The sequence below is a fragment of the Eleutherodactylus coqui genome, chromosome 4 (assembly GCF_035609145.1).
Source record: "Eleutherodactylus coqui strain aEleCoq1 chromosome 4, aEleCoq1.hap1, whole genome shotgun sequence".
NCBI lineage: Eukaryota > Metazoa > Chordata > Amphibia > Anura > Eleutherodactylidae > Eleutherodactylus > Eleutherodactylus coqui.
This window is the reverse complement of record NC_089840.1, coordinates 174,847,420-174,873,452: the sequence shown is the minus strand read 5'-3', so window position 1 is coordinate 174,873,452 and position 26,033 is coordinate 174,847,420. Positions and strand designations below refer to the sequence as shown.

General features: G+C 45.9%; 1 protein-coding gene across 1 annotated transcript; it reads right to left on the bottom strand.

Moving 5' to 3' along the window:
* Window positions 1–173: 173 nt before the first annotated feature.
* On the bottom strand, window positions 174–17,119 carry LOC136625856 (DPY30 domain-containing protein 1-like). The gene is made up of 5 exons (XM_066600409.1): window positions 17,029–17,119; window positions 13,792–13,945; window positions 12,667–12,789; window positions 7,434–7,538; window positions 174–661 (listed from the first exon to the last, which is right to left on the bottom strand). Exons 2-5 carry the CDS (start codon window positions 13,936–13,938, stop codon window positions 383–385), a joined length of 654 nt encoding a protein of 217 aa, XP_066456506.1. The 5' UTR covers window positions 13,939–13,945; window positions 17,029–17,119; the 3' UTR covers window positions 174–382.
* Window positions 17,120–26,033: the final 8,914 nt, after the last annotated feature.

Genomic DNA, 26,033 nt, shown 5'->3' with positions numbered 1-26,033 from the left:
AAAGCATGGGCTTCACATACATGCGATTTGTAGCACCATCGTATCATGAGAAAATCGTGCAATTTTGTCAACCATGTGAGAGCGGCCTTATTGTCCTACCTGCTATTAATACAACAGGGACAGAAGGAATGAAGAAGACGGACTATGAACAAGGCAATAATATAAACTGCAAGCACCAAAAATATAAAGGTTTTAATAAAGGTAATCTTGAGTGACATTTCTGGTAAACTAGTTTAATAATTGTGCATTTCATCCAATCTATATGTAAGAAACAACTTCTGCAGTAGGACAAGGCACATCAGGTACCGAGAAAGTGGCTTTTATAATCTTCTAACCATTACACTCTTCATGGAGGTAACAGCTAGATTACTCTGATAAGTCCTCACTTGTCTCCTTCAGTTTCTGCTTCGGGTTCCTTTCCTTCGGATGCTTCCACCCCAGCCTCATTCTCTGTATTGGTGTTGGCTGTATCTACAGTTGGGTCATCTACATATTCACCATTGCCTGCAGGAACTTCCGAGGCCTCAGCATCTTCCTGTCTTTCTACAGCTTCAGAGGTTTCCTGACTCTCCACCACATCATACTTCACCTCATGTGTTTCTTCTGGGTTGGGCGGCGTGTTTGTGTCCTCAGGATTATCTGGGCTCTTCTGTTTGCCGCCCTTTCATGTGGGATTAAATAAATTTAGTAATTATTTGATGTTCAATGTGAAGATTACAAAACAGCAAATTAGGTCCCTCAAAGTTGTTCTCCTTCTTCTGTAAGCAGGTGGTGGCTTGAAGTAACTACACAGAACTGACTATGTGGACCCTTGACCGAAAAATATAATAAAATATAGCTTTTATTAAAGAAATAACTAAAAGGAAGAACATACACACATAAATCTAGATCCAGGAAAACCCATGGAACCGATAAAAATATATTGATACCACTGTCCATAAACAGTAATAGACCGGTCAGTCTGAGTATCGTTATGACTCAGCCATTTAGTGTATTCGGTCTCTTTGCAGAATCTGACAGGATTATCAGAATCTATTATATACACGTCAACCTAATCAGGAGATGAAAAAGTGACATAAGTCCGACAGTTGGATGTTACAGAACGTGACCCAAACTCCAGAGATCAGGTTCGGTGATGTAAACGTCGTTCACATCGAGAAAATAAGCTATGCCGGACCACTAAAAATTGTAAGCGTAACCCAACGCGTTTCTCCCACAACGTGGGTTCATCAGGGGTTTCAATACGCAAAAATTGGTACTTTACTGGTTTAATGACTCCCAGTCCTAAATAAGGGCTGACATGCCGCCGTTTTGTTTATTTGTTTGATTTCAGTTTTTGCTTATTAAGGCTCTGACTTAGTGACCACTTTATTGAGGGACTAATATAGGTCTTTGAATCCTCTTTCCACTCTATTGAGGGACTATTATAGGTCTTAGGAATTTTCCTTGTAGGTCTAGAGCGAAACTTTATCAGATGGCTATCCAAAAGGCGGCTAGTCTGGGCTGCTGTGAATATGCCATCTGATTATCCAGGGACCCGGTTGCAAAAATTTTGCCCTCGGGATACTCTTTGACTTAACGGCTAAAATTATTCTATCTTTCTGTACTCGGGACTATTATCCCTGAGAAATTATAATTTTCTCTCACTTAAAGGGTAGAAATTTTTCTTACCTGTACCCTACTCTTATTTCTATCATTGTAGTAGTAGGGTTCTCGTAGTCCTGTCAGTTTATTTATCTTATATGGAGACAATAATCTATCTAATAATATAATCGTCACCAGTGGAAATGACAGTTCTACTCTGATTGATCCCTCTATATCCAGTGTGTCATTTATTTGACAGTGCTGGACATTTTGAGGCTTCATCAATTTTTTATTTATTTTTGTACCACTATCCGATTTCTGACTGGGAGTCATTAAACCAGTAAAGTACCAATTTTTGCGTATTGAAACCCCTGATGAACCCACGTTGTGGGAGAAACGCGTTGGGTTACGCTTACAATTTTTAGTGGTCCGGCATAGCTTATTTTCTCGATGTGAACGACGTTTACATCACCGAACCTGATCTCTGGAGTTTGGGTCACGTTCTGTAACATCCAACTGTCGGACTTATGTCACTTTTTCATCTCCTGATTAGGTTGACGTGTATATAATAGATTCTGATAATCCTGTCAGATTCTGCAAAGAGACCGAATACACTAAATGGCTGAGTCATAACGATACTCAGACTGACCGGTCTATTACTGTTTATGGACAGTGGTATCAATATATTTTTATCGGTTCCATGGGTTTTCCTGGATCTAGATTTATGTGTGTATGTTCTTCCTTTTAGTTATTTCTTTAATAAAAGCTATATTTTATTATATTTTTCGGTCAAGGGTCCACATAGTCAGTTCTTTCCAAACTAGTTGGACTTCACTGCCTCTGTTAAATTGAAGTAACTACACAGAGTTTATTATAAAGCATATCGGACACAAAGGATGTTCTTGCCTAAAAACTTCCTGTCTTCACTATATTTTGTATTATATGCAGAGCAGAAGCATGTTACCACACCCAACATACCCCGAATGGCCACTTTACCAGAGATTAAAGCTTACCTGGATGAAAACTAGACACATGACTCCGAAGTACAGCAAAAAAGTCAACTGCGTTTCCTGTGGATCATTTTTAGTGCGAATTGTCATTAGAAAATGATCAAAGTGACTTTGAATGAGGTATTGTTATTGTTGATTGACTAGACAGGGACAAGATTTTATGGCCCTATTTTTTTTTTTTTTTTATTCATCTACCAATATTATTTTTGCAGCATTTTTATTTTCTGTAACATATAGTGCTATTTTTTATAGCTTTTTTTAACTGGCTTTTTTGGTTTTATTGGGGTAAAAAAAAAACAAAAAGCTAAGAAAAATGATTTTACTTCATCTATGGTTGATCATTTTTAAAATTTGTAAATTTACACTAATATAAAGTATGGGAATGGGTTCTTTATTTTGGTTAGGACATTTTGATATATAATATGTATAGTTTTGGATTACAGGGTGCATATAGCAATGGTTTGGGTTGGCATTGGGTTTGGGTAATTTCTTTATGTATATATCTTTATTTTATTCTGTACATGTTTTTTTTTTACTTATTTCTAGAGATGAGCGAGCACCAAAATGCTCGAGTGCTCGTTACTCGAGTCAAACTTTCAGTGATGCTCGAGAGCTCGTTTCGAGTAATGAACCCCATTGAAGTCAATGGGCGACTCGAGCATTTTTGTATATGACTGGTGCTCCGCTAAGGTTTTCATTTGTGAAAATCTTAGCAAATCACCAAAGTCATGTAAAAAAACACAGAAATGGATAGGGCAGGCGAGGAGCAACATGCAGGGCTGCATTTCAGGCTCCGAGGTCTCACTATTAAGCCACAATAGTGGCAAGAGTGAGACCCCCCCCCCCCCCCCGCACTGTCAGCATAAAGATCGTTCTCTGCCACAGCTGTAACAGCTGTGGCAGAGAAGAACGATGTTAGCCCACTGAATTCAATGGAGCCGGCAATACAGCCGGCTCCATTGAAAGCAATGGGCTGACGGCGAGCGCGGGATGAATTTTCGGGAAGGGCTTAAAAATTTAAGCCCTTACCTGAAAATCATCCTAAAATGTATAAAAATAAAAAAAAAATGTATACTCACCTTTCCGCTGCAGCTGGAGTTCAGCCGCGTCTGGCCAGCAGTTCTTCTGAACTGCACTGAGTAGTATTCAGCAGCCGGGGATTTAAAATCCCCGCCTGCTGAATGAGCTGCCTCTGATTGATTGGTGAGGCTGTGACCAATCAGAGGCAGCTCTCACTCACACCCATTCATGAATGGGTGAGTGCTGCCTCTGATTGACTCAGCGCAGGGACCAATCAGAGGCAGCACTCACCCATTCATGAATTCATGAATGGGTGTGAGTGAGAGCTGCCTCTGATTGGTGAGGCTGTGACCAATCAGAGGCAGCTCATTCAGCGGGCGGGGCTTTTAAATCCCCGGCTGGTGATAGATCAGCAGTTCAGCACCACAGTGCAGGGGACAGCAGGAGAAGACGCGGCTGTGCCCCGACAGCTGAAGGGAGGTGAGTATCTATTTTTTTTTGTTTTTTAAATCACTTTTAATTCATTTCCAGGGAATGGCTTATATGTAAAGCCCTTCCCTGAAAAAGAATTCAGGTGTGCCAGCGGACCATTGTCTTCAATGGAGTCGCCGGCAGCAGCAGCGGCTCCATTGAAGAGAATGCCTGCATTTTTAATCTTTTTTACACTAAAATCTTTCTTTTTCAGGGAAGGGCTTATATGTAAAATCCTTCCCTGAAAAGGAATGCAGGGAGCCAGCAGGCCATTGTTTTCAATGGAGCCGCCGGCAGCAGCCGTGGCTCCATTGAAAACAATGCGTGCATTCCCTATGGTGCACGCATGTCCTATCTTTGCAGGCACGCACCTGCAAAGTACGGACATGTGCACACACCATAGGGCATGCAGTGTTGTAAATACAAGCGTGTTTTTCTGCGTGCGTATGCACGCACCAAAACCCGCTCGTCTGAACGCACCCTTAAGGATGATTTTCAGGTAAGGGCTTATATTTTAAGCCCTTCCCGAAAATTCATCCCGCGCTCGCTGGCAGCCCATTGCTTTCAATGGAGCCGGCTGTATTGCTGGCTCCATTGAATTCAATGGGCTAACATTGTTCTTCTCTGCCACAGCTGTGGCAGAGAACGAACTTAATGCTGACAATTTTTTTTTTTTTTACACATTTTAGGATGATTTTCAGGTAAGGGCTTATATTTTTAAGCCCTTCCCTAAAATTCATCCTGAGATCGCTGGCATTGCCGGCTCCATTGAATTCAATGGTCAGTGCTCGTTTAAGCGAGACGAGTACCGCGTGGTGCTCGTCTCGAGTAACGAGCATCTCGAGCACCCCAATACTCGAACGAGCATCAAGCTCGGACGAGTATGCTCGCTCATCTCTACTTATTTCTGTAACTTTTGTTTTTACCATCTATGGCATCATATAAAACCTCTGGGTGTTATTCACATGGTCTTTTTTTTTAATTTTACACTGTAGCTGGATCATTCATAGGAGCCCCAGTTACAGGAAAAAATAACCCCCCCCCCCCCCCCCCCATAGAGACAGTAGTCACTGGCAGAGCGGATCAGGATCTGCTAGGATTCCGCAGCTCTGCCGTGGCAGAGGGGCATCTGGCAGTGACATGATTGCCGGGTCGAATAGTGGTAGTAATACTTCCCCTTTCACTCTTCAGTATATAGCACTCATTGAGTGCTATGTGGCTTATAAAGGAGAAGGCAGAAGGAGTTAAAAATGGCTTCTTCCTTCTCTTCTGGGTCTTTGGCTGTGTTTGATAGCTGAGAACCCGACCTGCTCCTAATTCTGCACCATACTTCTGCTATCGGCCAGTATTAAAGCCCAGGACCTAGTGCTGTATAATTAGCACACTTGATCCTTCAGGGGTTAAGAAACTGCCAACTTTGTGAGGTTTTCTACTGCAGTGGTGTGGAGAGTTTACCAGGAATGGTATGATCAAGAAAAAACATCCAGTGAAAGGGAATCGTATGTTTGTAAACAACGTGTTCACAAAAGGAGTCAGAGGAGGAGGTGAAGAGCTCAGTCAAACAAACTGCAGCCGAGTACAATGCTGGTGCCCCAACGATCATGCCTCATCATTCCTCGGCACATATGAGCTACAATAGTGGGCGACCAGCTCGAGGGCTACTGATGTCTAAGAAAAGCATTTCAAAATGCAGATCCACAGCAGAAATCTGATTGCCGGATTTGGGTTTCTGTCACGGATTCAGCAGAGAATTTTTCAGACTGAAAAATTCACAGTGTGAACTCTGCCTTAAAGGGGTTGTCTCGCGCCGAAACGTGTTTTTTTTTTTTGCATAGGCCCCCCGTTCGGCGCAGGACAAACACAAGGAATGTGTTAAAATAAAAAAAAAAATATTACTTACCCGAATCCCCGCTCTCCGACTTCTTCCTACTTCTTCCTTCTCCAAGATGGCCGCCGGGATCTTCACCCACGATGCACCGCGGGTCTTCTCCCATGGTGCACCGTGGGCTCTGTGCGGTCCATTGCCGATTCCAGCCTCCTGATTGGCTGGAATCGGCACACGTGACAGGGCGGAGCTACGCGATGACGCGTAGAAGGGGCGGAGCCAGAACGCAGCTCGTGCCCGGATGACCAGAAGGGAGAAGACCCTTCTGCGCAAGCGCGTCTAAAAATGCAAGAAGACCCCGAAATTAGACGGAGCCATGGAGACGGGGACGCCAGCAACGGAGCAGGTAAGTGAATAACTTCTGTATGGCTCATATTTAATGCACGATGTATATTACAAAGTGCATTAACATGGCCATACAGAAGTGCTGAACCCCACTTGCTTTCGCGAGACAACCCCTTTAACCCCTCAAAGATCAGGGTGTTTTGTTCCTAAAGGCCCAGACACTTTTTTAGCTATTTTACCCCTGTGGTAGCTTTGTGGCTTTATTTTTTTTCTGGCCTGCCAAAATTATTTTTGCTGAGTTTTTTTTCCATATACAGGGCTTTATTTTAATACCTCTTTTCACTGATTTTTAAAAAATTTTATTAGGTGCAATGTGTACAAAAGGCAAAAAAAGAGAGTTTTTAAATGTATAGTTCTTTATTTTTAACATTATTATATTTATGTTGAAATAAAGTGTTAGGGCTCCCACCCACTAGCGTTTTTTTCTCCACTGCGCTGCGAGAGTAAGTGAAAACTCTCGCAGAGCAGGGCGGGAAAATCGCAGCGATATCGCTGCGACAGTCTTTTCAATGTGGCCAGCGGCAGCAGCGCCAGCCCCATTGAAAAGATATGGAGAATGCCATGCACTTTGCCACAGCTGTCACAGCTGTGGCAGGAGGTTCCTTCATCCCCGCGGGGATGAAGGAACCCTCTGTGACAGCTGTGGCAGAAGTCAGCGGCATGCTATCCCATTGCTTTCAAAGCAGTGGTTTCTGACACTGAAAGCAGTGGTTTCTGACAAGCCCTGCAGAATGATTATTGGAGAAGGGCTTGAAATATAAGCCCTTCCCCGATAATCATAAAAAAGTGGTTAAAAAAATAAAAAAGTTACTCACCTCTCCTGCTGTCTCCCCGGCTGGCTCCCCGGCACTGCTACTGAGCTCTTTCAGCAGACGGGGATTTAAAAATCCCCTCCTACTGAAAGGGCTGTGCAGATTGGCTGAGGGCTCAGCCAATAGCAGCTACTGCTTAGCTATTGGCTGAGCGCTCAGCCAATGACAGATAGCTCTTAGCTGTTCATTCATGAATAGCAATATTCACCACTCCATTCCCCAACCACAGGAGGTATCAACTGAGGAAGAGAGGAGATCTCCAAAAACACGCAGAGCCCTTACACCGGATCCCTGAAGAATACTTACAGCCAAACCTTCATCCGTCTCTTCCACAGTAGGCAAGTGAGGTGCACCAAACTTCTCTGTAAGCTCCGCTATAGTTTTGGGGGAATGATCTTCTGAAATTTGGTTCTAAAATGAAACAATTTGATTTAAAAGCTGCTTCTTTATCTTCTTCCTATTAAAAGTGACAGCCACATACATGCTACTTACATGCTTTATCTTAACCTCTTGGCAACATCCACTGCACAGGATATTGGATATCCACGCCATACATGATGTTCCTGGATGTTTAACCCCTCAGATATCACAGTCAATAGTGACCGCGGCATCTGAGTGGTTGCACAAAAGGAGGAAGCTCCCTCTGTCGCCAATCTGCCCCATATTGCAATGTATTGCACTTTATTGTTTATTAACTCTTTAATGACGGGCCCATTTTAGAAGAGAAGGACCAACCAATTTTTCAGCATTTTTTAATGTTCTATAGTCATACATTTTTCTGTCAATATAGAGGCATGAAAACTTGTGTTCTGCAGGACAAATTGTATTTTTAATGGCACCATTTTGGGATATATATATATATATATATATATATATATATATACACACACACACACACACACACACACACATATACATATATATATTACACACACATATATTGTATAACTTTTATTAACTTTTTGGGGATATTAAATTCTGCCATTTTTTGAGGGATTTTATTTTTGGTATTCAGCATGCAGAATAAGTATGCAAAAATTATTCCCTGGGTCAGCACGATTTTAGCGATGCAAGTTCATATGGCTCATGTTTTCCAATTTTTATACACTAAGGCCTAGTGTCCACGGCCGTAATGGGCTTCGCAAGCAGAATTCCGCAGCGGAGTCAATCACGGTGTCCCCCCAGAGACTCCATACTCACCTCCGGATCAGCTGCCCGACATCCTGCATCCCGTGCCGGCGCGCATTTGCAGTACAGCGCATGACGCGCTGGCAGTGTCATATGACGCGTCACATGATGCGCCGCCCGCGTCATGACGTGGGCGGGGAACCGTTTTCACGCTGTCTTCCACTGTGCTACAGCGGAACATAGCGTGACAGACGGCTTCCAGTGACTGCAATGGAAGTCCACGCGTACGACTGCGGCAAATAGAACATGCTGCGGGTAATTAAGGGTTATTTAGTGGGGTGGAATTCCACAGTGTAATTCCGCACCGTGAGCATTGCGCTATTAGGTTCAATAGATCATAATAGCTGCGGGGCAACACCGCCGATTTCCGCCGCATGATACGCACGGAAATCTGCCCGTGGGAATTGAGCCTAAAGGCACTTTAAAAAAAAAAAATTGCTTTTATGTTCCAGCATTCCAAGAGTCTTAACAGTTTTACTTTTCTATTGACGGAGATCAGCTGGTATCAGAGGCTTCTCAGATGTTAGAGCTGAAGTCCAGTTGTCATGTTTGGCGTATGCTATATCTGTATAAAATGGTCAGCTATATTTAATATATTTGCTTTTTATCACAGTGAAATTAGATTTCAATGGTGACATTACAGATAAATGCCTGCTGCGCTGTATATCCCTTTCTGAACCAAGAGGCGTTAGAAGAATTGTCTAGTATTAGAAAAACAGCGGCATGCCTGTGGTACTGTAAGGCCTAATGCCCATGGCCAGATTGGATTAAGACTGCGAGATCTCGCAGCAGAATGAGACCTGGCGCCCCAGACCCTATACTTAAGTGTATGGATCCGCCGCAAGTGTGTAGTTCGGCGAGCCAGCGCACATGTGCAGTGCAGCGCATGACGCGCCAGTGCTGGGCTATGACGCGGATTCCCGGGATACTCTGCAGTGCCCACAGCGCAGTATATCGCGGGAAGGACGGCTTCCATTGACTGCAATGGAAGCCGTCCGTGCAATTTTCCGCACAAAATAGAACATGCTGCGATTTTCCCCTGCGAGCAGAAAATCGCAGTGGATTTCCGCTCGAGGGCAAGGGAGAATCTTTTACCTCAGCATGTCTATGGACGGTCATTGCTGAGGAATTTGCGGCGGGTGTCTGGCCGTGAATTCTGCAGTGATAATTCGTCGGTGGGCATTAGCCCTAACTCTGTGCCATTCTACTAACATGTAGATTCAAAGGGGGGAGGTGTAATATTCACTTAACCCCTTAGTGGCCACCCATGCGTCTGTTACAAACATCACTAATGAGCTGTATTCCGATGAGTGTGCCTTTTTATGGCGCTGCATCAGAATACTGACACAAGTCTCCTGTGCTGGTTGAAGCATAGGCTCAGTTTTAATGGTGAAGACCGGAGAAAGCACTGATCCCAGCTGTTTAACCCTTTTCATGCTGTGGTCAGTGCTCTTGTAGCATCCAAAAGGATGTGATCATAGGGTCCTGTAGGGTTGCTATTGCAAGAAATCAATTAATAAAGTCAAAACCCCACCTTCCTGGCTTTACTCTGTAAAAAAATTACAAATTTAGCATTGCAGCGTTCGTAATGACCCACTTAAGGCCACCTGCACAAGACAGGGTCGGATCCGGAATGGGGAATCCGGCCCCGTGCTCAGTCCGTGAGTCTGCTTACCTGTCCTGATTCTTCTCTATCTGTACTGTGGAAGTGCTGGCTGTCGCACCTGCGCAGTACAGATTATGCCGTGCCGTCACTAGGCAATGATGTGGATCCCACGACCCTTCTGCAGTGTTCACTGCAGAAGGGCTGCGGGACGGACAGCTTCTACTTACTTCAATGAAAGCTGTCCATGCGTAAAACTGCACAGAATGGAGCATGTTGCGATTTATTTGCCACAAGCGGAAATTTCCGCTTGTGTGCAGGAAGCAGCGGTTTTCCATAGCAGTCTATAGGCAGTATTTGCTGCGGAATCTGGGGGCAGCAGCCGGCCCCCGGATTCTACAAATCAAATTTGCCCTTGTGCAGGAGCCCTTAAAAAGTTTGTACATTATTTAACTCACATGGTGCATGCTGTGAAAACATTCATTAAAAACATGGCAAAAATGATTGGTTTAGCATATCTTGCCTTACAAAAAAACTGAATAGAAAGAGATAAAAAAAAGTCATATGAAGCATCGAATGGTACCATAAGGCTGCCTGTCCAGGGGCGAGTTTTCATTGTGAGATCCGTGGCGATAAATCGCCCGTGGACCTCGCATGACACGCTTTCCATAGGCTACATCCACAAGCGGAGAATCATAGCAATTCTCTGCTCGCAGGATTCAAATCACGGCATGCTAATAGATAGGCTCACTGCGGAAGCCTGTCAGTTTTCTCCCATGGGGCGGAATATCGCTAGCGATCCGAAACTTCTGGAGGCGGCTGCCGTGTCCTCCTTGGAAAGGATGGTTTCTTATAGGACCTTCTGTCTGGAAGGATCTTGCTTTTATCTCCCGCTTTCCCAAGGATTTTGTCCAAGACAGGTCCGAACATATATTCGCCTTCGAACGGGATTGCACAGAGCTTGTTTTTGGATGTCACGGTGGCTGACCATGATTTCAACCACAACGCCCTTCTTGCGGTGTTGCTGAGGACCGCCACTCTTGCACAGTATCTAACAGATTCCACTGACGCATCTGCAAGAAAGGCGGTGGCCATTCTCAAAAGGGGAAGGCAACTGGCTAGTTCTTCCCTGGGAGCCCGTTCTTTAATTGAGGTTTCCATCCTGTTCAGCCACAGGACCATAGATCTGGCTACTGACGTTGCCGCTATATTAGCCTCAATCGTGAATGTGGTTGCTTCCCAGGTTTTCCTCATCAGTCCGTCGACTTTTTTGTCCATAGGATCTGAGAGCTGGGACGCATCTTCGAAAGGTAGCAGAGAGTTTTTTTTAGCTACCCTGGCAATCTGCATGTTGACCTTTGGGGTCTCCCTGTACAGATGGACATCTTCTGGAGAGGACTCCTTGTGCGGGTCAGCACCTTATGACTGCCGCCGCCATGATCAGGGAGTTCCTCCTGGCAGGGAACGGCGGCGGCAGTCAGAAGGTGCTGACCCGCACAAGGAGGCCTGTGCTGCTTGACGACTGACGACTCCATGGTGGCGCAGGTCGGGGATGCAAGGACTCTGCGGTATGCCGCCCCGACCTCTTCCCTCCAGGGAATCTTCGGCACTACGTGCCTCCTGTAGGTGAACCTCCCTGGAGCTTGCATCTGTCCACCGTAGGGACAGGAAGACACTGAAGCATGGTGGAAAGGGAGGTGCTTTAAGGGCTTTTCCTGTCCCTACCGAGGTCAGAGGGCAACCTCCATTGTAAATGGGGCTGTCGGGATTACCACCAGGAAAAAAATGTTAAAAGTCTTTGAATGTGATAATACAACAACAACAAAAAAAAAACATACATCTTTATGTAAAAAAAAAAAAAAAGTTTAAAAGTGGCAAAATATTTTAAAAACTACATACATTTGGTGTTAATGTACTTGTACTGAACCCACAGAATTAATTTATCATATTATTTATACTGCACTGTGAACAACATAAAAAAAAAAATTATTCTGCATGCTGAACGCTCTCAAAAATAAATAACAAAACTGGTGGAACTTCTTTTTTTTCCAAACCAACACCCCCCCCCCCAATATTAAAAAAGAATTGCATAGCACGAAAGTCGCAAGTTCGTGCCATGTTATGTGATAAACAAGGAGGCTCCATAGGAAAACATAGGCTACAAAAAAAACCCGCAAATCGCAGCAGTATAGAGCATGCCGCAATTTTGTAGTCTTCCAATGTAGCAGGCTACAAAACATCGCTCACGTGGAAAAACCAATAGGAAAGCTTGGGCTCTATATACATGCGATTTGTAGCACAGCAGCATCGCTACAACATCGCACGAGACAATCGCCCGTGTGGAAGCAGCCTGAAAAATACATCTTGTCTTGCAAAAAAGAAAAGCCCTTCAGGTAGCTATCTCCATGGAAAAATTAAAAAGTTATCGCTCTAATAATGCGAAGATGAAAAAAAAATGATAGGCCCATTTTAGGCCCTAATGACTAATCATTAGGAATTTAATACATGGTTGTAAACCACTAATTCTTCATTTACGCACCCTTCATCTTTCCAAGAGCATCTTAAGTTGATGCATCAGTTCCCCTGGTATAACAGCCCCCAAGAGGCTCTGCTGTGCAGAACTTTTCAGTCTGCTCTTTAAATATAGGTTCCTTTAACACCCCTATAATGAAATATATCAGAACTCTGGTTGATTCTTAAGTCATATTAAGGTCATCGTGACTCGTGTAGAGATAGAGCAGCTCCCACCTTTTGTTGCTCTTCAATTTTCTGCTGGATCAAAAGTTCTTCTTGCTTTAGTTTTTGAGCAGTCTCCAGCTCTTGCCTCGCCTCCTCCTTCTCCCTCTCTAGCTGCTCCCTCTCTCGTGTCCTCTTAAATGTAAGGAAATAAAGGTAACGGGCTACAGTCACTATTAGTGGAATTATACTCACACGCCACGCTGCAACTTTAACAGAACACAACATCCATTGTTCATGTAGACAGAGTGACAGCTCTCTCTGCTTTTTTATAGGGAATGAGCTGTCACACTGCATGATGTGGGTGGGGCAAAGTCAGTGTGGCCCGCCTCCGTGACTCAGAGCTCAGCACTGAGTCAAACTTCAGTGTGCTTATTCTGCATTTCAGAATGAACCACGCATGGCGGTGGGGGCTCTGTGCAGAGCTGTCCCGTGTTCGTGCCCATGGTTCGGGCAACATGAAGCTGATATATCAGTCTGCATCATTTTATGGCACACAGATATGAAGATGCAGTAAATTGTTGACAGCCCTTGACAAAACCAGTATGAAAAATATGTACTGGGTCGCAGTACTCAGTTTTTATAATAAAGGCATTTTACCACCTTAAATGGGTATTTCCCTCTAGGCCCCCATCCCATCCCACCTCACCTCTGCACTTACTGTGGCAACCAGGCCCCAAAAGGTGGTCAGGTTTTACAGAAACAGCCAAACAACCCGTTTTATGTTGTTTTTTTTGTAATTGATCAACGCAGCAGTCTGCTTGTGAGATGCGGAAACAGTGTAGCTCACTGTGCTGCGCTACTGTCTTATAACTCCCATTCACTTCTATGGGAGTTATGGAAACTGCGTAAGAAAGGGCACTCCGTAAAACCCAGCAATCTCCAGGAGCTTGGAAGTAGATGCGGTGAGACAGGATGGCCTTCAGGCTAATCTGTCAGACACATATGGCATACGCTGTCTACAACGTGTATATGGCGACATATTTCTGTCTTGAGTACAGTATACAGTTGTAAAGGAGCCTTATATACTGTCCTATGTAGATGGGAGGATTTAGTGATATTCTCTCTGATACCCAACAGTTCCGGTTCGAGCATCTTCAGGTGCACTGAGTGATTCATACAGATAGCACCGCTTACCCTCTTGTGTTCATCCAGGTTGCTTCTGTACTTGTAGATAAAGTGTGCAAGATACTCAATAGGGTCCGCCGGTCTTTTCTCCACTACTTCTGCCAACCCCTCTGCCAGGCACTTCCCCAAAGTTCTCCTTACATATTCAGAATCCATCTTTGACCTAAGAAATCAAATTCTATTTTAGGGAAGAAAAGCATTATTGGCCGTTCGCGGCTCCTTCATGGCGACAGTCTTCATTCTGTATATATGACGGTGTTACACCCATGGACACTTCTGTGTGTGTGGAGGATCAGACTGACTTAGCCTACTATGGGGGGCGCCATCCGACACTATTACCAGCAGCACCCGCTATCATTGGCTGGATATTGGTGATCAACGCTGGATGCTACTGCTGAAGGACAACCTTTTCAAACAAAAGCAAGACAGCGCCTCAAGAGGTGGAAGACAGAATTAAAATGAAAATAAAAAATAAAAAAAAACAAAAAAAAAAACAGACGACTCTCCTGGTGTGGGCGACCGAAAGGCACATTTACACAACGATTGTAGCTCAAAACTGTGCGATAATCATTACATCTAAACGCGAGCCATCGTGTGCTTTTCATTTGTCGCTCACTTCTTGCTGTGTCTAGACGCTTCCCGCTACGTGTATACATACAATGTGAAGCACCGAGCGGGACGTGGAGAGATTCCCAGCGTGACCTAAGCATTCTGCTTGAGCGCAGACAACTAGCGGTGACGTCACTCACTCGTGCGCTTATTCAAATGAGAATCGTCCCGTGTAAAAAGGGCAGAACAACCCAGTACGCCGTCGCATCAGTGGTCCACACAGATGTGTAAGTGCTAATAACCGGGACACCTCGTCAGTAGGACATCCGCAGTGGAGAGCGCAGGCGCCCAAGAGACTCCGGAGGGCTCCTCATAAAGACACATAGCAATAGACGGATCTGCAGTCCGTTACAGTACACACACGGGCATTTACTGAATGGAGGGCTATATGTAGCTGACAGTTACGTGGGGAATGGCTGCTTGAATAATGAGCACGCTTTCGCGAAACATGAGTGCCTGTAACGGATGTGCGCTCCAGCAAAAGAGCGCCAACTCCAGATGTGCATTCCAACAACTGGAAGTGGATACAACGCTGCAATGCAGGCACATCCCCCGGCGTGTGCTTCACAGAAACAGTACGTGCGTACGGCGTGCGTGCCAACTGACGGGAGGGGATGCACCAATGCTGTAATGTTACAATGTGGCTGAATGCAAGAGAAACAATTTCTGCAGATGAGCCCCGCGACATGGTTGGCACTAGGAATAACAACCAGAAGGGAAAATATGGAAAATGGCGGTTGACACGCAGTTGGCGCTCTTTCACTGCAGCACACGCCTATTACGGGCACCCATGCTTCGTGAAAGTGCGATCATTTTTTAACGCAATTACGTCCCTCCCCTAAACAATCGTACGCCCCTTAGGCACCTTATCTGTAATACATTTGTGCTACAGGAAGGAGATGTGGCCTCTGAGACGCACCGCGCCATTCCAATCTTTGTGTTCTACGAATTAATAAATAATCCTTACAAGACGCAGCAGCGGATCTGGTTCAGTGTAACCTGCAAAACAGCCGCCATTACTCTGCATCCCTGGACAACAGGGGTCTGGATGTTCACTAGACCCCCTCCAATCCAGTAAGCACCTATATGTATATACTGTAAGGGACTGCAGACCCATCTTTTAGACGAACCCTCTGAGCGCTGGATTTTCTCTACTTCTTCATCTTGTCCGGCACTACTCGTGGGGGCACTCCGGACCTCCAGCGGGCGCTGGAATGGGGAGCACTGACAGTGGAATGACAGCACTGGCTGAAACTATTCATGGGGGCACCTTGGTTGGCCCTATTCAATAAGGGCTCTGGCTCACAGTGTGTATGGCAGCACTCTGACTGGCACTGTATATAAGGGGGCACTACAGCTGGCACTTAGGCCGGGATCACATGGTGTGTTTGCCGGTGTTTCGCTGCGCATGGCAGCAATTTTTCACTGCACGTAAAAGCGTATCTCACGCACATATCCCACGTACAGTCTGGCTTTTTAAAAATCTCTCGCTCTGTCGCTTAGCAACACTGCATATAAACGCCACCTATATGCAGTGTAATTACGTATGTACAGCATTTATTATGCGCCCACTGAGAACAATAGGCGTCTATTGCCTGTAAGGGCTTATTCACACGGGCGTGTGCGTATCTCGCAGCGTTGCAGCATTACATCCCATACGCTCTGCTGGCAGAGATCGCCTCAGGCTGTGATTGGCACTGCGCATGCCCAGGATTCTGACATCACGGTCATGCTCAGTTTATTTCTTCCTAATTCCCCGCTATGTGCAGAGCGAGGCTGCGTATGATACGCGGAGAAACAGAGCGTGCTGCGATGTATTTCTCCTGCGTATTATACGGGTGCCCCCTCGCAGTTCCAACACAGGTGTCCATAGACTTCCATTGGCTCCATTCACCATGTGTTACGCAGGGAAATATGCGGTGACAATACGCCTGTGTGAATGAGCCCTAATATGCGGTAAAATAGTACATGCAATAGTATTACATGCAATGAACATGTGCAAGTGTGAATGGATCGATGTAAACCCATGTACTTGCACTGTCTGCACGTTTTTAAAGCCGCTCACACCGGGCGCTGCTGCATGAATGTAAAAAAAAAAAAACACGCTTAAGCTATTGCGAGCAACGACCGGAAAATGCTGAGAATGTTATTAAAATGCCTAATTCGGGCGAGCTGTCGTCTCCGCCCCTGTTGTGCGCACGGTAACTCCCTTCCGCTCCCCGTCTTCCTGCAAGTCTATGGGAGCTTGCCGCATAACATGGACAGATAGAGCAAGACCGATCGTCTCACGCCCCGTATAATTATAAAAATATATATATATATATATATATATATACACACATACATACATACATACATACACACACATACATATACACACACACACACGTCCGCATAAGACTGAGCAGCTCCTAGTTTTTCTCGCACAGAAAAAAACCCGCTGGTCTGAATGAAGCTATTGAAAGCAAAGGCATCGCATGGTCGCGTTTTACGTGCGACTCTTTAACATACGGAAATGCCTACGCAAATATGGTCATCTAAATAAGCCCTTAGCATGGCGATAAGAGAGTCCTGAGGCGGCTGAGAGTCCGGCTGCTCCTCCGCTGTCCGCCGCAGCCCCTCACAGTCAACACTCACCCCGTCAGTCCTCTCCAGCAATGCGTCTCCTGTCTCCTAGCAACCGAAGAGGAACGTGATGACGTCACATCAGCGCCGTGCCGGGCTGTACAGGAAGCTGGAGGCGCCATCTTGTGTGTGGTCGCGGTTTATTGCGGCAACTGTCCTATAGCCCTGCAGTGATGGAGCGTTCTCACAGACGAGTGGCTGACAGCGAGCCGCACAGTCGGGGAAGGAGGAGCGAAGGGAGGCGCTCAGCTCAGAGTCGTGTCGTCCTGCCCTCTGGTGGCCGTGCGGGATATTACAGCGGTGTGCTACGCTGGGATCACATTATCGGTTATAGCTAGCTCGGTCTTACTAGAGGACCATCAGTATTGTCAGTGCGTGATAATCGTTATAGATTAATCGTTATGTATCTGCTGCTCCCGACTGCCCGTGGGACCTGATGACCGGCTGCAAGTCTGCTAGATCAGCAGCGTCACACTGTTTATCACCGAGGCCACAGCAGCAGTACGGCAGTAGTATATAGTCACCCCCTGCGGAATCCGGAGCAGCAAATACTGCCCATAACCATGCTGTTGAAAAGTGCTTTTCCCTGCCCACAAGCGGAAATCAACTGCGACCGCTCGTGGAGGATAAATCGCAGCACGTTCTATTTCAGCGCAGATGGCTTCCATTGAAGTCAATGGAAGCTGTCTGATCCGTAGCTCTAACAGAATCATCATTGACGAATCCGCACCATCGCCTAGCAGCGGCGCGGCATAATCTGTACTGTGTATGTGCGCTGACCGTGCCATCTACAATACAAATTATGAACAATCCGGACAGGAGTCACCAGCGGGGCACAGGGGCAGATTCTGCTGCGGGATCCCACATACAGAATCCGACCCAGCTTTGTGCATTGAGCCTTAGTGGCCCCAGTGGTAATAGTGACCCCCTCAAGGGTCCCAGTAGTAATAGTGACCCCCCTTAGTGCTCACAGTAGTAATAGTGATCCCCCATAATAGTTCACCTATAATGGTCTTAGAAGTACTAGTGACCCCAGTAGTAATAGTGACCTTCTTAGTGGCGCCAGTAGTAATAGTGTAACTATAGTGGTCTCAGTAGTAATAGTGACCCTCTTAGTCGACCCAGTAGTAATAGTGACCCTATATGGGAGTCACTATTACTTGTAGGACCATTATAGGTTAGCTATTACTACTGGGGCCACTAAGGGAGGTCACTATTACTATTGGAACCACTAAGAAGGTCACTATTACTACTGGGACCACTGAGGTCACTATTACTACTGGGACCACTGAGGAGGTCACTATTACTTGTAGGACCATTATAGGTTAGCTATTACTACTGGGGCCACTATGGGGGTGACTATTACTACTGGGACCACTAAGGTGGTCACTATTACTACTGGGACGACTAAGGTGGTCACTATTACTACTGCGACCACTAAGGTGGTCACTATTACTACTGGGGCCACTAAGGGGGTCACTATTACTACTGGAACCACTAAGGAGGTCACTATTACTACTGGGACCACTGAGGTCACTATTACTACTGGGACCACTGAGGAGGTCACTATTATTTGTAGGACTATTATAGGTTAGCTATTATTACTGGGGCCACAAAGGGGGTCACTATTACTACTGGAACCACTAAGTAGGTCACTATTACTTCTAGGACCATTATAGGTGAACTATTACTACTGGGGCCACTAAAGGATCTCACTATTACTACTAGGACCCCCATAGTAGCCCTAGTAGTAATAGTGACTTCTTTAGTGGCGGAGCAGGGGGGAGAACTGACAGGTCTCCGCGGTGAGCCTATCTGATAGATAGGCTAACCGCAGAATGCTGCGATTTGAATCCCGTGAGCAGGGAATCGCTATGATGCTCCGCTCGTGGACTTCGGGCTACGTTTTCCATAGTTAAATCTATGGAAAGCGTTCACTGCGTTACCCGCGGCTGGATTATCGCCGCAGATAACGCAGTGACATATCGCCCTTGGACAGGAGGCCTGTGTGGTCCCAGTAGTAAGTGACCTCCTTAGTGGCCCCGGTAATAATAGTGCACCTATAGTGGTCCCAGTATTAATAGTCTCCACCATAGTGGCCCCAGTATTAATAGTAACCCACTTAGTGGCCCAATTAGAAATGGTTTACCTATAGTGGTCATAGAAGTAATAGTCACCACCATAGTGGTCCCAGTATTAATAGTTACCCCCATAGTGACCCCACTATTAATATTAACCCACTTAGTGGCCCCAGTAGTAATAGTTCACCCATAGTAGTCCTAGAACAAATAGTGACCCCCATAATGACCCCAGTAGTAATAGTGTACCCATAGTGGTCCCAGTAGTAATAGTGACCCCCATTGTGGCCCCAGTAGTAATAGTGACCCCCCTTAGTGGTCAAGGTAGTAACAGTGACCCCCCCCCCCTCCTTAGTGGTCCCAGTAGTAACTGTTCACCCTCTAATGGTGCTGGAAGTAATAGTCACCCCCTTAGTGGCCCCCCTGGTATGAATAGTCACCCCCTTAGTGGCCCCGCTGGTATGAATAGTCATCCCCCTAAGTGGCCCCTGACATGAATAGTCACCCCCTTATTGGCCCCCCTGGCATGAATAGTCACCCCCCTTAGTGGCCCCTAGTAGGAATAGTCACCCCCTTAGTGGCCACTAGTATGAATAGTCACCCACTTAGTGGCCCCTACTATGAATAATCACCCGCTTAGTGGCCCCTATTATAAATACTCACCCACTTAGTGGCCCCTAGTATGAATAATCACCCGCTTAGTTGCCCCCACTATGAATAGTCACCCACTTAGTGGCCCCATAGTATGAATAGTCACCCACTTAGTGGCCCCATAGTATGAATAGTCACCCACTTAGTGGCCCCTAGTATGAATAGTCACCCACTTAGTGGTCCCTAGTATGAATAGTCACCCATTTAGTGGCCCCTAGTATGAATAGTCACCCATTTAGTGGCCCCTAGTATGAATAGTCACCCACTTAGTAGCCCCAGTATTAATAGTAACCCACTTAGTGGTCCCAGTATTAATAGTAACTCACTTAGTGGTCCCAGTATTAATAGTGACCCCCTTAGTGGTCCCAGTATTAATAATCTCCCCCATAGTGGCCTAAGTATTAATAAAAACCCACTACTTAGTGGCCCCAGTAGTAATAGTTTACCTATAGTAGTCCTAGAGCTAATAGTGACCCTCAAAATGGCCCCAGTAGTAATAGTGACCCCCACTGAGGCTCTAGTAGTAATAGTGACCCTATCGTGGTCCTAGAAGTAATAGTGACCCCCATATTGGCCTCCGGCCGGGATGCTTCCGTACAGGCATTCCACTCACCCAGCCTGCAGCTTTCATTCTAGTTGATGACCTCTCCCCTCAGCGTCTGTGCTGCGTGCAGGATGGCGCATACAGACACCAAGGGGAGAGGGTAGCGGTCACGGACTGCACTGCCACCACCGAAGCTGCATGTTGGGTGACTGAAATGCCTGTTAGGTGGCTGCACGGCCAGCGGGCCTCAAGTTTGACTGATGTGTCACAGAGACGTGTAATAGCAGGGCAGCCTGGAGCGCCACAAGGTCTGTGTGCAGCATTATTGTTCCCGATGGTCTAGACTTCAAAGACACAATCTGTATGTGTTACATATCAGCTTATAAACATTTTAAATATGACCTTTTTCATTACAAAGGCTTGGTCACGTCCGTGCAGCACACGAGCACTAAGCTCAGCACGGACACAGGGTGATGATAACCATGACTGTAGTTGAATCCACTATTGCACTGACAAACAGTGCGCACCACAACCGAAGTACATAACCCAGAAGTAAGACCTGTGCGACACCAGAGTACAACACTCCACGTGGCGACAGGGAACGTACATATAGTGTAAAATAGCCGCACACCACTCTATGCGGGATGGTAGCACCACTCCAGGGAGAGGGAAGGAAGCCTGGCCCTAACCTAGCAGGGAGGGTGATGGGTCCCTGCTTAAAGCAGGGACATCGCCTTGATAAAAGGCCGGCCCAGCAGGTCTTCTTTCTGGGCCCTGATAGTCCCTATAGGAACCCCTGGAGAGATGAACTGAAACGCAAAGCAAATATAGAAAAGAAAAGCAACAAAAACAAACTGGAAAGGAACCAGCAGCTACTTATCTGCAAATTGAAAACGTAGCACAGCAGAGCTACAAACTCCAAGTTCTCCACTATGGAACAGAATAAGCAGCACTGCTCACCAGGAGGGGTGAGAATAGATAGCCACTGTGCACCTGAAACAATGGCAGAGTGAATAGAAAACCACACCTCCACCCTACTCTCAGGCATGGCTAATCCAGCCTACATCCATGCAGTAAGGCAGACAGCACCAGCAGACCCTGCACATGATGCCTTAACCATTGACCTGCTTAACCTGGCAATAGGTCTTTGCCTGTGTTGAAGCCACCATGCCATGATGTTGTCGTGAACGACAAGCCGCAACAGCTGTAACCCAGGTCAGATAGGGCAGACCACACGTAGCAGGCTAAATTCACATAAGTCATCCATGTTGTGTCACCAAAAACGGATGTTGTTTCATCCGAGTGCAGTTCCATATGATGTCCATATGCTCGTTTCTCACTTTGGTATGTTGTCCATTTTTTGCGTCCACAAAAAAAGCCCTGAAAACAGGCTACTGCTCATTTTTTCAGCATTTCCTCGCCATACAGTTATATATCCCTGAAGATGTGTTAACCTTTCTTGTAGCTTCGCCAAGGCGGACCATACCCCGAGACAGACAGCACAAGATCGCCTGCTCTAGTCCTAAAGGAGTTGTCCTAAAATCCACATTTATCACCTGTCTATAGGATAAGTGATGAGTAGGGGTCTCACTGCAGAGACTCCCACTGATCCCAAGAATGGAGAACCCCTGCTCCCTGCTCCTCATCACTGCACCCACCCGCACTGGAGACTGAATGGAGCAGTGGTTGCATATGTGGGCACTGTTTCATTCATTTCAATGGGGTTGATGGAATTAGCTGACTACAAGCACTCGTCCGTCTCTGGCAGTCCCACTGAAGATGAATGGAGCTGCACATGTGCAACCATCGCTCCGATCTTCTCCTCTCTGCAGGTGAGTGCAGTGACCCTGCTGTGAAGTGGAGAGAGGGACAAGGAACCCCCTTTCTCAGGATTGGTGAGAGTGTCTATTGTGAGACCCCCCACTGATCAGACTTTAATTGCCCATCCTATATAAGTGTTAAAACTTGCACAACCCCTTTAAAATACCATTAATGAGAAATAAAACTTCAGTTTCACTTTTCCTACGCCACTTTGCCTTTAAATCATGACCCTTGTGGCTATTGCTGTACATAAACAAGGGCATAATGCTCTATATGGACATATCCCTCAATGTGTCACCTTTTATGTATTGTACCTGCATGCTCAAAAAGTAGGAAAACAAAGTGCCATGTGCGCATTTCCCTAATGATTGACCTCTACACTTCCTACCCTTCTCACTCCCATTGGTGCTCCGGAACACTCCTCCAGGGACTTTGTGTACAATAGTCCTACATGCCAAGACATCGAGGTCCTTTGTGAGTGCACACGGTCTATCAAATATTTACACAATTTGTCCTAAAGATACACGTACAACCGCTGAGTTGCTGCTTCACTTGTGAACATACTAAACGCTAAGCATGCTGCTTCTCGGTGTGATAACCCTGCAGTTCTTACAGACTGAACAGTGGCAGAAATTATTTATATTTTATCCATTACTATTAATTAGGTTATGTTCACATAACAACAATGCGCTGAAAATGCCCCTTAGTGTGCGGTGGGCCCGACATATGCCTAAAGAATAGCCTTTTTGTAACTACACTCATTGTCAGTAACATCCCTCTGCTAGAAGTTGTCAGATGGATGAAACTTTCTCTGTGTGATTGTAACGCTTATATAAGTAAATGATTACAATATCAGAGCAAAAGGATCATTTATTCTGGAGAACAGTCCCCTTGTAGGGAGGCTCTAGTACCCTGTTGCACCACCTCTATTTTGGATACAAGATATGATAAGGGTGGGCATGGAGGCTACAGTACCCTGTAGTACTGCCTGTAGCTTGGATACAAGATGTGATACAAGTGGGCATGGAAGCTCTAGTACCCTATCGGGCCGCCTCTAGCTTGGATACAGGATGTGATATGGGGGGCACGGAGGCTCTAGTACCCTGTTATGCTGTCTCTAACTTGGATACAAGATGAGATACGGGCAGGCAGGGAGGCTCTAGTACCCTAATGGGACGCCTCTAACTTGGATACAAGATGCGATATGGGGGGCATGGAGGCTCTAGAACCTTATTGGAACACCTCTAGCTCGGATGCAAGATGTGATAGGGGCAGGCATGGAGGCTCTTGTACCCTATTGGGCGGCCTCTAGCTTGGATACAAGATGTGATACAGGCGGGCATGGAGGCTCTAGATCCTGTCGGGCAGCCTCTAGCTTGGATACAGGATATGATATGGGGGGCATGGAGGCTCTAGTACCCTGTTATACTGTCTCTAACTTGGATACAAGATGAAATACGGGCAGGCAGGGAGGCCCTAGCACCCTAATGGGCCACCTCTAACTTGGATACAAGATGCGACACGGGGTGGCATGGAGGCTCTAGTACCTTATTGGAACACCTCTAGCTCGGATGCAAGATGTGATAAGGGCAGGCATGGAGGCTCTAGTACCCTGTTGGGCGGCCTCTAGCTTGGATGCAAAATGTGATACAGGCAGGCATGGAGGCATACAGGTTTCGTATAGTATACAGCGCCATATCAGTCTACATTTGCTAACTGAGCTTCTAGACAGTGCAACTCATAGACTGGCGATGTTGACATCCCAGATGGTCCCATGCATGTTCTATTGGAGATAAATCTGGTGACCGGGCAGCCATGGAAGTGTGAGAATGTTGTGGAGGCATTCCTATAACACCCTTGTGTGTGTGGCTGAGCATTATCCTGTTGGAAAACGCCTCTTGGAAGCCGCCATTAGACGAACACGTGACTGCAGGATGTCCTGAATACATTACTGAGGTGTTATTGTTCACTACTATGGGTGAACGAATGTCATATGCGATGGCCCCTCAGGCCATCACACCAGCAGTGGGGGTAGTGTGCCGCTTCACAGCAAAGACCAGATTGAGGCTTTCACTCCTAGGTCTCCAAACATGAACATGACCATTGTCAGTGCCCAAAATAAACCTGGATTCATCGCTGAAGGCAACCCGGTTCCACTCTGTAGCAGTCCAGTTTCACCATTCACAACACCACTGCAAACTGAGACAACCGTGGGTGGGTTTCAAAGGCCGTACATGTAATGGGTGCCGTAGGAGCAAATGTCCTTCAGCCAAGGGCCTAGAATTGGTTCCGACAGACACAGGAGTCTGTAATAATGGTGCCCCCTGTCTCTGGATGGTGGACAACGGAACAGTTGGAGCTGCTCATGCTTATCGGGTAATCAGACGATCATCTCTACTGGTTGTCTGTCGAATGCATTCTGAGCCCAATCGCCTTGAGTGTCCTCACGCACCTGCTGGTTCCAACACTTTCCAACAGGCTGCTCAGAATGGCACATGTGGCAAGCAATTTATCAATACGACTATCCAGCTTTTCGCATTCCAATAATGCGCCTCTCTCAGACGCAGTTAACTTGGCAAATTCTCTTCTCTGCATCGTAAAAGAATAAATAGTAATCAACAAGCTTCGCACAAGCAGAAGAAGATGTCACTACACACAAGGAGCCTCCGAGAGCCTTTTTTATAGGCCAAGGGTGGAACCAATTTTAGGGCCTCAGGTGGCAAAACCATTCATCTAATCCCGCCAAAACTTTAATCATTTGCATATCTGTCTGAGAGGTAATTGCATGCCGAGTTTTGCAGCAAAACTACAACCCCTTCTAAGTGCTTGATTTTGTTTTACAAAGATTGTGTCTTGGAAAGTGTCGTTGGCTATACTTCACAATTATCAGGGTCAATGGATGGGGATCTGTTGTGTTACATACTGATTTGACTTTTGGCCAAATCCATAGGCAATATCTTAGGAACCATAGTCTTTACTCTTTAACCCCACTATTCGCAATGCAGGAGTCTCTGCAGGTGCCTAGGCAGATATACTGGAAGTGGTCTTGTAATGTGGCAGCTGATACTACTATAGCCCAAGGCATGGTACCTGAGCCTATGAATAGACGGGTAGTAACATCAATCTGACTTGGGGCAGGTAGCATAACTTCAGAATGAGGAGCAAGCTGGAGTTAAAGACACAAAGTCAGAAACCTGAGAGTCAGAATACACGAGATAGCACCTTAAGCTGGGCCGAAAGACCAAAAACTGAGGTACCTTCCTTAGGAGGAGGATGCCTGATATATCCAGAGATACTTCATGACAAGCAGGGGAAGATTTACCATGTTGGCTCTATCACATTGGCTCTTTAAAATAGTGGGCATGTTCATGTGCACGCCCTCTAAGCTGCTGAGAGAAGCAGACACTGAAGCTAGACATCTATAGGAGCGAGGAGCAGGCCACATCCGCCAACAAAACGAAGAGGTAAGCTGGCAGCTGTCAAGTCTGACAGTATCCCCTTTAATGTCCCTCTTCTTTGATCTGTAAAATTGATGATAATTCCTAAGAAATAAGGAAGCAATAATTTTGAGGTGTTACCATGAGTTTTTTTCAGGACCAAAACCTTTCCATTCTAAGTGGAGCAATTTTTCTCTCATTTTTTTGTCATACTGTATTTATTTTACTTCAAACCTCCACAGTATTAGCAGGTACAACAGAGCTCATAGAGAACTTAGAGAAGTAATTCAAGATGAGAAGCTTTAGAAGAGATACATTAGAGGAACTAGGTATCCTCCAAGAGGCTGCTACCTGAAGTTACCAGATTAATTTGTTTTACAACAGAGAACAGAACCAGAAATTTTGGGGCAAACTTGAATGAAGGTAAACTTAACCAAATATTTCTTGAGGATAGCCAAACTGTTTGGGCAAGAGTGTTATTTACTT

Excerpts from the sequence above, each read along its gene's own strand:
- LOC136625856 (XM_066600409.1), bottom strand. The coding sequence starts at position 13,938 with ATGGATTCTGAATATGTAAGGAGAACTTTGGGGAAGTGCCTGGCAGAG. Across the intron at positions 12,790-13,791 it reads ACCTGGATGAACACAAGAGG|AGGACACGAGAGAGGGAGCA; the intron begins GTAAGCGGTGCT and ends CTTACATTTAAG. Across the intron at positions 662-7,433 it reads AGACGGATGAAGGTTTGGCT|GGCGGCAAACAGAAGAGCCC; the intron begins GTAAGTATTCTT and ends CCCACATGAAAG.